This window comes from Lepisma saccharinum, chromosome 13 (assembly GCF_977018435.1).
Source record: "Lepisma saccharinum chromosome 13, izLepSacc3.1, whole genome shotgun sequence".
NCBI classification, from domain to species: domain Eukaryota; kingdom Metazoa; phylum Arthropoda; class Insecta; order Zygentoma; family Lepismatidae; genus Lepisma; species Lepisma saccharinum.
Window position 1 is genome coordinate 14,515,232 of NC_139241.1, and position 12,759 is coordinate 14,527,990.

At 37.2% G+C, this 12,759-nt stretch overlaps 1 protein-coding gene across 1 annotated transcript in view; it reads right to left on the reverse strand.

The window, feature by feature from the left end:
• P5cr (Pyrroline 5-carboyxlate reductase) overlaps positions 1-12,759 on the reverse strand; it is a 47,736-nt gene that overhangs the window by 15,374 nt on the left and 19,603 nt on the right. The window contains exons 3-4 of the mRNA XM_083133898.1: positions 4,911-5,068; positions 37-118 (exon numbers count right to left, since the gene is read on the reverse strand). Coding sequence (XP_082990024.1) covers positions 37-118; positions 4,911-5,068 — 240 coding nt within the window. The remainder of the gene's footprint in view (positions 1-36; positions 119-4,910; positions 5,069-12,759) is intronic.

A 12,759-nucleotide genomic window follows, 5' to 3' on the forward strand; every position in this document is an offset into this window, starting at 1 on the left:
TAACCCAATGAAATCAAACACGAAAGAGATACGCACCTGTACATCCTTCACCAATTGAAACTGGTGTGTTTGGCATAGTACGAATCACACGTGGATCTAATGAGATCCTTGATAATTTCTGAAAAATTAAACATAATTGACATAAATACATTGAAATGTAAAGTATAGCGGAACCTCGATTTTACGTTCCTGGATTTACATTTTCCCACCTAATACATTCAGTCTTGATGGTCCCAACATAGCAAAATGCTATAAAATTTTTCTCGATTTTACATTTTCCAGCATTTTAAGTTTTTTTTCAGCTTGGTCCCCTACAAAACGTAAAATCAAGGTTTCACTGTATTGGTATCCTAAATTTTGTTACTGTCTTATTGTTTATGAGAGATTTTACACTGAAATGACCAGGAGTACAGCCATGATTATTTTTTAATTAGGGCCGAACCTTTAATAACAATTTCAATGTACAGTCAGCAGCAGTAAAAATGGAGCACCTAGGTCTTGAAATGCTCGCTCCTCTGCAATGCATTAAGTGTGTTGCCTAAATCTAAGGAACAAGTGTACTTTAACAACAAATTTTCATTGGCAGTTTCTTCCACCGCCATACAGTTGGTTAACACACACAACACCTTGCAAGGAAGCAATCAGTTCCAGATCTAGTTGTCCCATTTTTACTGACGGTGACTGTACATATATTAACTGTGATTAGTAGGGCTAAGATTTTTATGACCAAAAAATAACCAAAATATGCCAAATAAAATATGCTCTTATGACCTAAAATTTTACAAAATATGCCCTTATAACTATTCTGTTCTAAACATCAATATCTAACTAATGCTGAAATATTTTCATATACGTACTATTTTTAGTTCACTTTATGGGCCCTGATGAGTTGAAATGCACAATGAATACTTTCTGTAAATTTTAAATTAAAAATTAAAAAGATTTTGCTGCAGTCCAAAAAAAAAAAAAACCTTGAGTGAACATGGGGGTAAGAACGAATACACTTGGAAAATGACTGTATATTTCTTGAAAAGGTGAAAATATGCTGAATATGACCGAAAATCCATCAAAATATGCTTTATCATGTAGAAATGGCCAAAATATGCTCTTAAAAGCACCTTAATGCAATTAGTTTCTTCACAATACTTATTTCTATATATTTAGGGAACATATCACCCTTACCAAAAAAAATATGCTAAGTCATAAAAATCCTAGCAGTAGTAATAAGTATTCATAAATACTACTTTTGAACTTAATACAATTTTGAGGTGCTCAGAATGTCCTTACAATGGAATTAATCTCCATCTTTTTTACAATAACATTTAACCCTTCCTACTGTGTGATCTGTGCACAGTTATAGTCTTGAAAAACAATCTCTCTGAGTGATGATGGGAACAGTGAATGGGCCATATTAGTGGAGATGTCACGGGCAGACAACTGAGAAAGGTTGAATCCAAACAAATCTGTCACAAGGTGTTTCCCTATGCAATAGCATTGAATTATCATCACGACAAGTAACTTTTAAAATTGGGACAGAAGTCACAAACAAAATTGTGGTGTGTACGTCAATATAAACATGTGATTTTGGTGAATACATCAACATATTACATGTACAGTGGGATCCATGAGCAGGCCCGTACCCAGGATTTTTCGAGGGGGGGTAAGCCCAAATATATATATATATATATATATAAATTATTAAATAATTAATTAATATCATTAATTTATTAAATTATATTTATATTTATAAACATATACAAACAAATTAATTTGCTACATTTATAAACTAGCAAATTAATTCCTTTAACAACTGGTTCAAAATGACTGGAAATTAGAAGATAAGTGAAATGTTTTTAATAGCTAAATGTGAGATTTTATTTAATTATTGCTTTTTATTAATAATGATAACTAAATTTTCATACTTTTATTGTGTTATGTTTCTATAATGGTGTACATTTATCAATGGTCTCTTGAAAGGAAATATTTGCATATCAGAGTTGTAGCTAGAGATTTCAGCACCCAGGACGAGAATAGATTTTTCGCACCCCCCTACCTAGCTGGCATACTTAGACATTGTAGAAATTTTATGTACTTACTCTTTTTCGTTGAATCCGATGAAAAGAAAACTTATCATTTAAGAAATGTGGCTAATGAAAGGACAGTTGGTTGTGCATCCCACATCATCATCTTTCAAGCAGTGTGTGTTATTGTTCAAATCTGCAAACTCGATTGCAAATTAAAGATAACTAGGTGGAGGGACAAAAAATGAGAAACTTTAAGAAGACATTTACTTATGAAATTAACATGTAAGTGCTATGTTTTATTCCCGACGAAAGGAGGTGAGAAATGGAGGAGAAATAACAGGTCGGTCTAATTTCTGTATTCCAGGGGCAACCCTCTTCGCAGCTACGGCTCCATTCCTTACTAGACCAATTTAATATAATTTTAAAATCTTATCTATGACTGTAGAAGTATGTTTTATCCCCATGCTGTTACCAGCCCTAAAAAAAAGAGAGAGAATAAGAGATGTATGCAACATTCACACACAGGCAGACATCATTCTTTGTATGTGTTTATCATATTATTCTTAGTAAAGTATGTTTGAAGTCAAAACTAATTGCTTATCTTTGTTGTTACGACACAAACTCTTACCCTTGGAAAAGTTTGGTGGGGGGAAAATTTTAATAGAACAAGATGGTTGGTGGGAGACACCCCCCCCCCCCCCTCCACCATGGGTATTTGTACCCTGAATGTGACCACCAACGCTATGGAATCATCCTTATAATGAAGAACATGTCTGAATGTGAATTAACCACAAAAAAGTTCGAAAAAAGCCAGAACAGGGAGTAAAAATGGTGAACTGTCCCAACCAAATTGGGACATTTAGTAGCTTCACATAAATGGTTATAAAAGTAAAATTACTAAATATAGTAGACTGCAGACTTCTGGAGTCTGCCTCTCTCCAGACACAACACATTCATTTATGAAAGAAGAAAATCGAAATTCTTGCAAAATCTTAAGAATCGTCCATGTTATTTTTGTAGGTTTTTATAGGTTTGCTCGAGGGGGGGGGGGTCATGGCCCCCTTGTCCTACCCATGCCCCCTTGGGTACAGGCCTATCCGTGAGTATTACCATGCAAATTGTCCACGGCCATTTTCATTAATTTTTCTCTTACATCCTGTGTGTTTTTAAGCGATGGGTTTTTACATATGCTGGTGCAGAAGTTGTCAACAGCTTGTTTTGAGTTTTCTTTTGATTCTTGAAGTTCTTATTGGGTCAAATAAAGTGTATGGACATGGTGATGGACAATTTGCATGGTAATCCTCATGGATCCCACTGTACCTTACAGAGGCTAAGGTAAAGAAAAACTGGAGCATGGAAATTATGTATTTTCAAAGAAAAGCTTCGGTCCAAAGCTCAACTGCTGAGCTGATTCTGTGATGGCTGTTGGGAGACCAGCAGCATCATGTGATTGCAGTAGTGCTGCTTATTGTCTGCGGTTCCTGGATCAGATGCCATTTAAGAGAATCTGATTTTTTTCATTTCTTATTCCATTTATTCCTTAAATATCATCTTTGTATTGATTCATATTGATAAATGATAAATATAACAATTTTGTTTCATAACTGTCGTCAGAATTTTAAACATTACCCCTTGTGATGGATGTATGGATTGATTGATTGATTGATTTGGTTTATTTTACTTCGCTTTTCTGCCACTTCTGCCTAATCGCAGAGATGAGAATGAGTGATGACATTGATGAAAGGACACTCAGAAATACACCCATGCCCAAGCCAGGAATCGAACCCACGAGACCTGGATTCGTAGTGTGCTGCGCTAACCACTACGCCACGGAGGTCGGTTTGTGATGGATGGAAAATCCAATGTTATCAGTCCAGGGCCCGGATTTTGTTGACCTAAAACTTTGAAAAATGACCTTTAAAATGACAACAAAAATCCTGTAAAATGACCCAAAAATTCGTACAAAACTCAATCTGCTTATTGAAAATAGTATATATATTCCAAAACAAACAATTTAACAATTGCTTCTTCACCTTGGTGTGTTGTACAGACTGTGAATAAGAAACTCGACAATGTTGCATTTCGCGATTTTCAGACAGGCTTTGTTGCGCTGGTAGTTAAACACAGAGTAAGTACCGTAAGATAACATTCAGACAAAAAGAAATTGTTGAACTTCTTATGTTTCAGCATGCAATGACATTTTTTTTTTAAAAAAATGACCTAAAAATGATGCAAAATTTTAAAAAATGACCGAAAAATAAAAAAAATTGTAAAAAATGACCAAAAAATGACATTTCTTCAACCTGAGTAGGGTGTTCAGGATTTCTGTACTAGTTAGCAATGTCTACGTTGCACCAGTTAAAAGATGAAATGTCATCAAAATCCGGGCCCTGGACATAGGGAAGCACCATGTAATGGGCTTGTTTGGACTCTATCTTGCTCAGTTGTCTGCTTCTGATGTTACACTAATATGGTCCATAATTTTTTGCATAACACTAGCTGGTTGCGTGTTGTGATTTTTCAAATTAAAATTTCAGCCTAAATAATGAAAACATTTTTAAGATCAGCACTGTACGCATCAAACTGTTTTTTTTTAAAAAAAAAAAAAACATCCTCAATGCAGTGATCAATATTTGGCAGAATTTCAGAATAGTCCATGCCCAGTATGCCCACACCAACAAAAATGAAACATGACATGTTGCCTGACATCAAGCAACAGCAGCCATAAGTAAGAGATTTGGTTTTTCCACCTGCATTCATTTATCAATCATTTTAATCTCTTGGATTCACAATAAGATGCAATGAAAATAAAATAAACAAATGAAAGAAACAGCTTTCACCCTGATAAATACCCACAAAATGCCCATATAAAAATAGAATCCTTACCGTTTCTAAAGTTTCTATTGTAATGCCAGCCATTACAGACACGAAGAGTTTTGATGGAAATAATCCTTTCGCAGGGACAATAATATCACTAAGGGCACCATCCAGGATATGTGGCTTCACAGCGAGGAATATTATGTCGGACTTCTGCACAACTTCAGCTGGAGACGGGAAAAGTTATGCATCTGAAAATACTTGTACTTTTGTGAATGTACATGTATATAGATTTACAGTATGGCCGGAAATAAACAATACCAAAAATTGGCAACACTGTACATAGTTGGTATTGTGTGAGAAGGGAGAAAGTGCAGCTACAGTGTGATACTTGTTCTTACTTTATGCACAGTAAGGCTAATCGAGACTGGACCTACAGTTTAAAGTGGGATCCGAACCTATGTGCCTCCACCAGGTATCGAATCTGGGACTCCTTCATTACAAGGCGATGACACTATCACAGCACCATCGAGGCAGCCACAATGCAATGTCTATAAGTATTCGAGAGTAGGTGATTGTTGTCAAGCATTATTTCTGCCGTTGAGGCAGACCACTAGCAACAACACAGTTTGCTTTCACGGAGGAGATTTCTAGAACTTGTGCTTGAAAGTTCACTCTTCATGCAAATCCTGCCCAATACATTAATACAATTGCAGGAATGTTGGCACACTTACAGGGCTGCTGTAAAAAATATTTGATATTGGACGGACAACACTTGGAACATGTACTTGTATGTTGACAGTTCTGTTCATGTTCAATTGGTGTGTGTACAGAACCTGCTGTTGTGTTAATACATACAATTATTGATTCAGATGTGTTGATACAAGTAACAATTTTCATTATACCTTCATTGTACTTACAAAATTAAATACAATAGTACATGTTCTACATTTTGGTTTACTTAATTTCTGGCCATACTGTAGAAAGTAGGGCTGAGCCATTACCACTTTGAACCAGTACCCTTACCCAGAGGCGTAGCAAGGGGTAGGCGAAGTGGGTGACCGCCCAGGGCCTCGTGCTCCCAGGTTTATACGAAAAAAATATATAATAATTATAAGTGAGAAAAATATGTGAAAAAGTTATATTGTTTGCCCAGCAATAAAAGTAATACTGAATATGTTACATGTTTAGCATTTGAGAAGCCACATCTCTATAAATAAACTAAGAATAAAAGAATTTTCCGTTTTATCAATTCTCTGTCTATTATTCATTCGTTTTATGCACTTGGAAGCAGTGCTGGAAACCTTTGAACATAAAACGGGCCGGTTTCTGTCTCAGATGGTATGCTTGGTTTAAGCTTGATGAAAGAATTTGAAACACACACACACACACATAGGGTTACTAAAAATATAAATTTATGAAAGGTTTTACGGCAGCGTGTTATATATTTATCTGAATTCTGATATCATGAAACTCAAATGAAAGATTAGTCTTACTTATTGTTACAAACTTGCAACCTACAGCGGTAGATGTCGCAATGCATTGAAATCCAAACCTTACGCGGCACGGCAACAACAAGAGAGACGGAAAAAATCCAACAATTTTTCTTTGTTTTGGAGTTCTGTTAAACACAAGCGTTATTGCGAGTGTTGTAACTGTAAGATCTTCACTGCTGACATATTTTGAAGCCTTGAAGCCAGACACAGCAATGCACACAGAATGTTGTGCACGGTAATAAGCGGTTCTTAGCGTTGCTCACTTTATTAACTCTCCACCGTGTTTAGTGTTCGGTAGTGATATTACAGTAATGTCGGGTAGAGATCGCGATGTGGGAAGAAAATTCCCGTCCGGTGCGTCTAAGAGAAAAAGAAAAGCTGAAATAACAAAACAGAATAAAAGTTCATGTGGTTCACTGATGAAATATCTGAAAACAAATGCAGGGGAAAGTGTTGCAAGTGATGTTAATGAAATACATGAAGATGAGTGTCAACCGGTACATTCAGAGGATGGTGCATGTGTAGATCATAGTGTAAGTGAATTACATTGTGTTACTGCTATAGAAGATAATTTGAGTTCCTGTTCGTCAGCAATCAAAGACTTAGCTGAACCAAGTTTCAAAGATCCAGATAAGTGGATATTACCTGTAAGTGATCAACAGCACTGCAAAATAGTATGCAATGGTCCATTGGGCACTTTGCTGAGTGACGAACAGTACCCAAAGGATGATCAGAGTAGACATTTTAGCAATTTTCACTATCGCCTCAACTCTGGACTATTCAGAAATTGTGAGCGAATTCAGCCCCAGGAAGAGCAGAGAACGACATTTTTAGGGTGAGTAAAATAAAATTATAATATTTTCACTTTCATAAGTTTATTATTATTATTATTATTGTTAAAATTTTGCTAACTTATGATTGGAGATTTTGTATCGAACAACACAGTGTCTCAAATTTAGAAAATGGAAGGGGCCTCACATTTTAATCTCGCGATATGTTGCTACGCCACTGCCCTTACCAATACCAATATTGATACTTGAAAATGGTAATAATTAAAAGTTCTTCAAAATACTGAATAATAATAGCAGGTGAGTTTTTCACTCCAATTATATGCATCAATTTACCAGAATTTTGATTTAAAATATTGAAGAATTACATAGAAATATTTAAAAACAACCACCTTAAGTAAAAGGGGGGGGGGGTCCTCCTCAATTTACTATTGTGTAAGAGCATGGAAGCAATGTCGTGTAGAAAGTTAGAACCAGCCTAGGTCCTTGAAATCTGGGATAAAGTCAAAATATTTCATATTATAAATAAATTGCATGCAAATTTTGTATTTGCTGTAGACGTTTCACTAGCTCACTGTTGAAGTCAATATATGCCATGTCACAGTAGTGTATTCGTGACAAAATTAGTTATTCCAAGAGTGTTTTCTTTACCTCCTGTGGTAAAATGTTTTTAAGGTGGCACAATGAGTGTAATGCTCCATAAAAATTTTTGCACACATTGTCACTCCAATAGAGGTTTTCACCCACAACGATTCCCTGGTATCCGACTAAAAGTGATAATGGAATTGAATTGTTGTTTTAAGTCCACTTTAAGCACAGAAAGGCTAATTAGGACTGGACCTACAGATTAAAGTGGGACCTGAACCACTGAGCTATGTGCCTCTACCAGGTATCAAACCTGGGATCCCTTTATTACAAGCCAACGATGTTACCACTAGGCCATTGAGGAGGCACAAATGTGATAATGGAATGCGTTTCCTGTTGATAAGAATGTCAGGGATGGAAGGTGTTTCTGTCATGGAAATGAGATGACGTGAGTCAATTAGAATACATTTAGTTTGTTTATAACATTTGCCTTTGACCAATTGTAGATATTCCTAATATCCTCACAGTGATGATGCTTGTTTTAGGAAACATCAGTGTAAAGATGCTAAATTTCTGATTCAAAGATTTTTGATATATCATTTATGTACACGGAGGAGAGCAGGAGAGAGAGGAAGCTTTCTTGAGGTGCCACAGTTCATTGGGAGCCATGACGACTAATTGTCCAAAGATGAATGTGCATTGCTTTCTAACTGCAAGAATAATCTAGTTCAGGCAACAGAGGGTTGAGAAAATATTGCCAATTTCAGCAGTAGAATATCATAGTTGATAGTTTGGAAGGCATTGCTGTAGTGAAGGAGAAATGCATTGGCAGATATCTGTCATCCATCACTGATCTAATATCATCAAACACATTAATCAGTGCCGTGCTGGCGTTTGGCATAGCTTCCAAAAGTAGACTGTGGTTGGGCTTAGTGTTACCATGTCACCTAACTTGTTACCATATACACTAGAGATACATTACAAAAATGATGAGACTGCCCCAGCAGAGAGAGAGAGAAAAATATATATATTGTAGGATTTACAAGAACTGTTCTCTTGTAGCATATATATCAGTTGACGTCCACATGGTAGTGTGCCACACACGTAAATTTGCCGTTGCGTAGAAACGAATTTTCGTTTCGTCTCCCTCTCTCTTAGCATTATGTGTTCTACCCTGCTCGAAAACCTTCGCTATTGTTGCCACATTGTCATTCCATTCCTGGACACACTCGCGCAAACATCATTGAAAACAATTGAATAGCGCTTCAGCTCGCGGTTCCCACCGTTCGGTAGGGACGCTAATGTGGCAATATAGCACGGCGTAGTGCTTGTTTCTTTTATGCAGTGCATGTTCATTGGATAGCTAGTAACTAGTGTTGCCAACTGTAATAATGAAGCACTATTTCTGTCACGGAAGGGTAAAAGGCAGGTAAAGTAGCGGTGAGTTTTGTTGGATTGGAAGCACCATATTTTTATTTTATACTAAGTATTTGACCGGTTTGACGTTGTGTGCGTGTATTGCGTGTGTGTATGTAAAAGTGTGTGTTTGCTAATGAACGTTAAATTCCATAATGCCTCCAGTTCTGTCGAAGTTGAAATCAAAAACCTTGCATAGCCAAGCTCGGGAAATTCTAAGCAACGTGCACGAGTTCATGAAGGAGGAAGCCAGTCATGGTGTTAGCATCCCAATAAAGCATTTTGGCAAGAGAGCAGCGAACAGCAGCAACAAATTGTTCATATTTCATAATTTTGGAATTATTCAAAATAAATAAATTATGTGGCTCCAACATCATTTCAACTCTGGCTCCGGCACGTGTTCTTGTAGAAATTGCATAGAGGAGGCTGTCATTTTTGCTGCTTAATGCGATACATATTGTTTTCTGTGTTAAAATTGCCATGCTTTGATGGGTGACCAAGTTCATAGCAGGGCCGGCGGAAGGGGAGGGCGAACCGTCCCATCGCCCAGAGCGGCAAAATTTGAAGAGAAGAAAAAAATAAGCCTATTGAAAACTGTGATCGAGCGAGATATTCTTTTGCGCTGAATAGTATTGAAATAGCATAAGAAGTCTCATTATTTATTTTATATTTTGATGTTTTAGTTAGGAATATATTGATTTTCAATTTTCCGTTGCTGCGTAATGACCGGGGGGGGGGGGGGGTCGAAATAGAGCGGCATCTGCCGCCACCTCCCAGGGAGGCAAAATGACTAGCGCCGGCCCTGGTTCATAACAAAAGAAAAAGCCGCGCAGCTTATCGTCTAGTGGCAGTATATGTACTTGTTATTGTTGTGGAAGCTGGCATCCTTTGTAAATGTACAACAAAGGCAACCGACTGTCGCCGATCTCAGAGAGGAAATAATAATACTGCTTCAGGAGGAGTGTTATGGTGCAATTGTAGCGGTTTAACACGTTGGCATGTTATTATCTGCCGTTGCAGTTCCATACCAGTGTATACGGGTTTTGGGAGTGAAAAGTTAGAACGCCACCAGTGCATTAATGCAATGAAAAATAATATATATATTTTTTTATTTTGTTTGAAATCACTCAAATAAGGAATCGTATAAAGAAGTCTTCTTTGCAGCATTTTTGGTAATTTTACTTATGTGTTAGTTCATATTTTGCGAATTTTTAGTCCATATGTATGTAGCTACATACATAGTCACTTGTTAGTACATATTAATCCTAGTCCTGGTATAATGCATGACGTTTAAAACTCAACGTTAGATAGATCTGAATTCTCTAATTTTATTATTGTACGTAACAGCTGTGCATCGGCGCACTGCAGCGATTTTTCTATCTGCTCCATTAGCAACACTGCTTCTTTAGTTCTGTCGCGCATTGCACGGCAGAATTATCTGCGCTGGACTCTATTAACGTTTACATATATTGAAACAAAGAGAAGCTATACCCTTTATCAGACACTCGACACAAACACACAAACTTTGACGAAAATACTTACACATACATAAACACGAATACACAAAATAAAACATAATGGCAAGCACAAAAAATAAACAGAGAAATGCAACATATTAGGCAGCGATTTTTGCCATTTCCTCTGTTTGGTACTGCTTCACTTGCAACTTCACTCATTGCACTTCGTTTCTTCACCTTAGCATTCCACAAGATTAGATTTGAACTCACGAGCTGTATTTATTCCTGCCATTATGCCCATGAACAAATGATCTGGCCATCGGAAGTTCAGCAGTTCCTCAACCTGAACGTCTCCTTGGCATGGTGGACAATTTGCTGTTGGTCGCCGTCAGGAATTCTGGTCACTTGCTTTTTGCATCTTCCTAGTTCTCCATATGTTTTCCCAAGTTTGGTACCTCAAGAACTTGATGATGGGATGGTGCTCCTGCTGCACAACTTCTGCCAACATCAAAGTGCTTTTGGGGGCCTAACCTGTGTAGGTGATCCACACCAGACACATTCAGACTGATTCAGTGTTTCGAAGAAAAGGTATCTACAACAACTTTCATTGTGTTCTCGTTTGGCGTTTCTGAGATGTCGTGGAGAAGAAGCAAGTTTCTTCTGCTGTATTGCTCAGATGCATCTAATACTTCCTCCTTAGACAGCAGTCTGTTGTGGAAACTGTCCATGTCTGATCGCAGCTTCACTATCTGATCTTTAAGCTCCTTGATTTCTTGTCTGACACATTCCAAGATGGCGCTGTTTGTAATTGTCTCTGCGGAAGGCCATCTTTTCCATGGACTGAGGCAGTGACATGGACTTCAAAGCTTCCAACAAAGTCCAACTTACTGAGAGTTGCCTCCAGAAGGCTGTATCTCTTGTCCAGACTGCCTGTTTCTTTTCTTGGAGCCATTCGTTCAAAGGTGGCAACACTGAATCAAGAGATCGTGGTCACCATTTGAAAAATTTGTTGCTAGGGTAAATGCGATGTCTTCCAAATTGGAAAAGGGCTCCTTTTTATGGCACCTGACTTTCAGTTGGATGGAATTCATGGCTCACACAAGTCTGCTGCAGGATACCCTGTACAGTTTTCGACAGGATGGTGCCCCTCTGCATTATGTGTTTACAGTGCAACAGTCTTAACACACAGTTTCCTGCATAACAGACTGTACACCAAGGATAAATGAAGTGGACTCCTAGGAACCCAGATCCACTCTGATCAATTTGGATTTGTGCGGCCACATAAAAACCATCGTTTTTAGGTGAATATTCGTTTGAAAGTGGACACAGCTGATCACATCTGCCATGTTTTCTCTTATCAATGGAAATCGACTGCAAAATTAAAAGTAAATAGTTTGCACATTTGTATAAGCAATACTGTTAAGCAAGAATGATGTTACGAAGAACCTACGAGAGGACTACAGAGAAAAGATAAAGAAGACAGGAACAGCATTATACCCAATGAGGGTATCCTTCTCCCGTAGAGGCATATATGTAGAAACTGCATACAGCAATGGACAATACAATGGCATTAAGGGAACAATACCTGTTTCGCCATCTTCTTGAACTTCTGTCCTAATGATTTTTGAGGAAGTTCAAATGAACATTGAAGAACCTTTGGCAAGTTTTAGTGTTGCTTAATCTGTGTGAAAAAAGAACATATATATGACTGACAATCATTTGGACAATGGTTTCACTGTCAAACTGACCATGATCTTGAGGAGATATGGTATCCAATCTCCAAAAAAAAAAAAACAGAAATAGAGAAAGAACAAAATTTGAATTTTATAAAAAAAAAATAATTTGAAGAGCCCCTTGGACCCCTATGAACAAAAAAATTCTAAAATCTAAGTACTCTTACGGTCCTACAACTGTGTTAAGTCTTGTTGATAATATTTCAATACTTAATAGCAAAAATTTTAACTGAATTTCACAATATCAAAAGAGAGAGAGAGAGAGAGAGGGGGGTGCTGTTAACTACTTTAATCTAGCAGTAAGCTAGCATTTTATTGTAGATGCAATGCATACTGTTGTAAACTGTTTTTGACACCATGCACTAAATAGGGATCGAACAGGGGCAGAAGAACGTTTTAAAAATATACAGGGTGGTCCAGAAAGGACTTTATAACTTTGTATG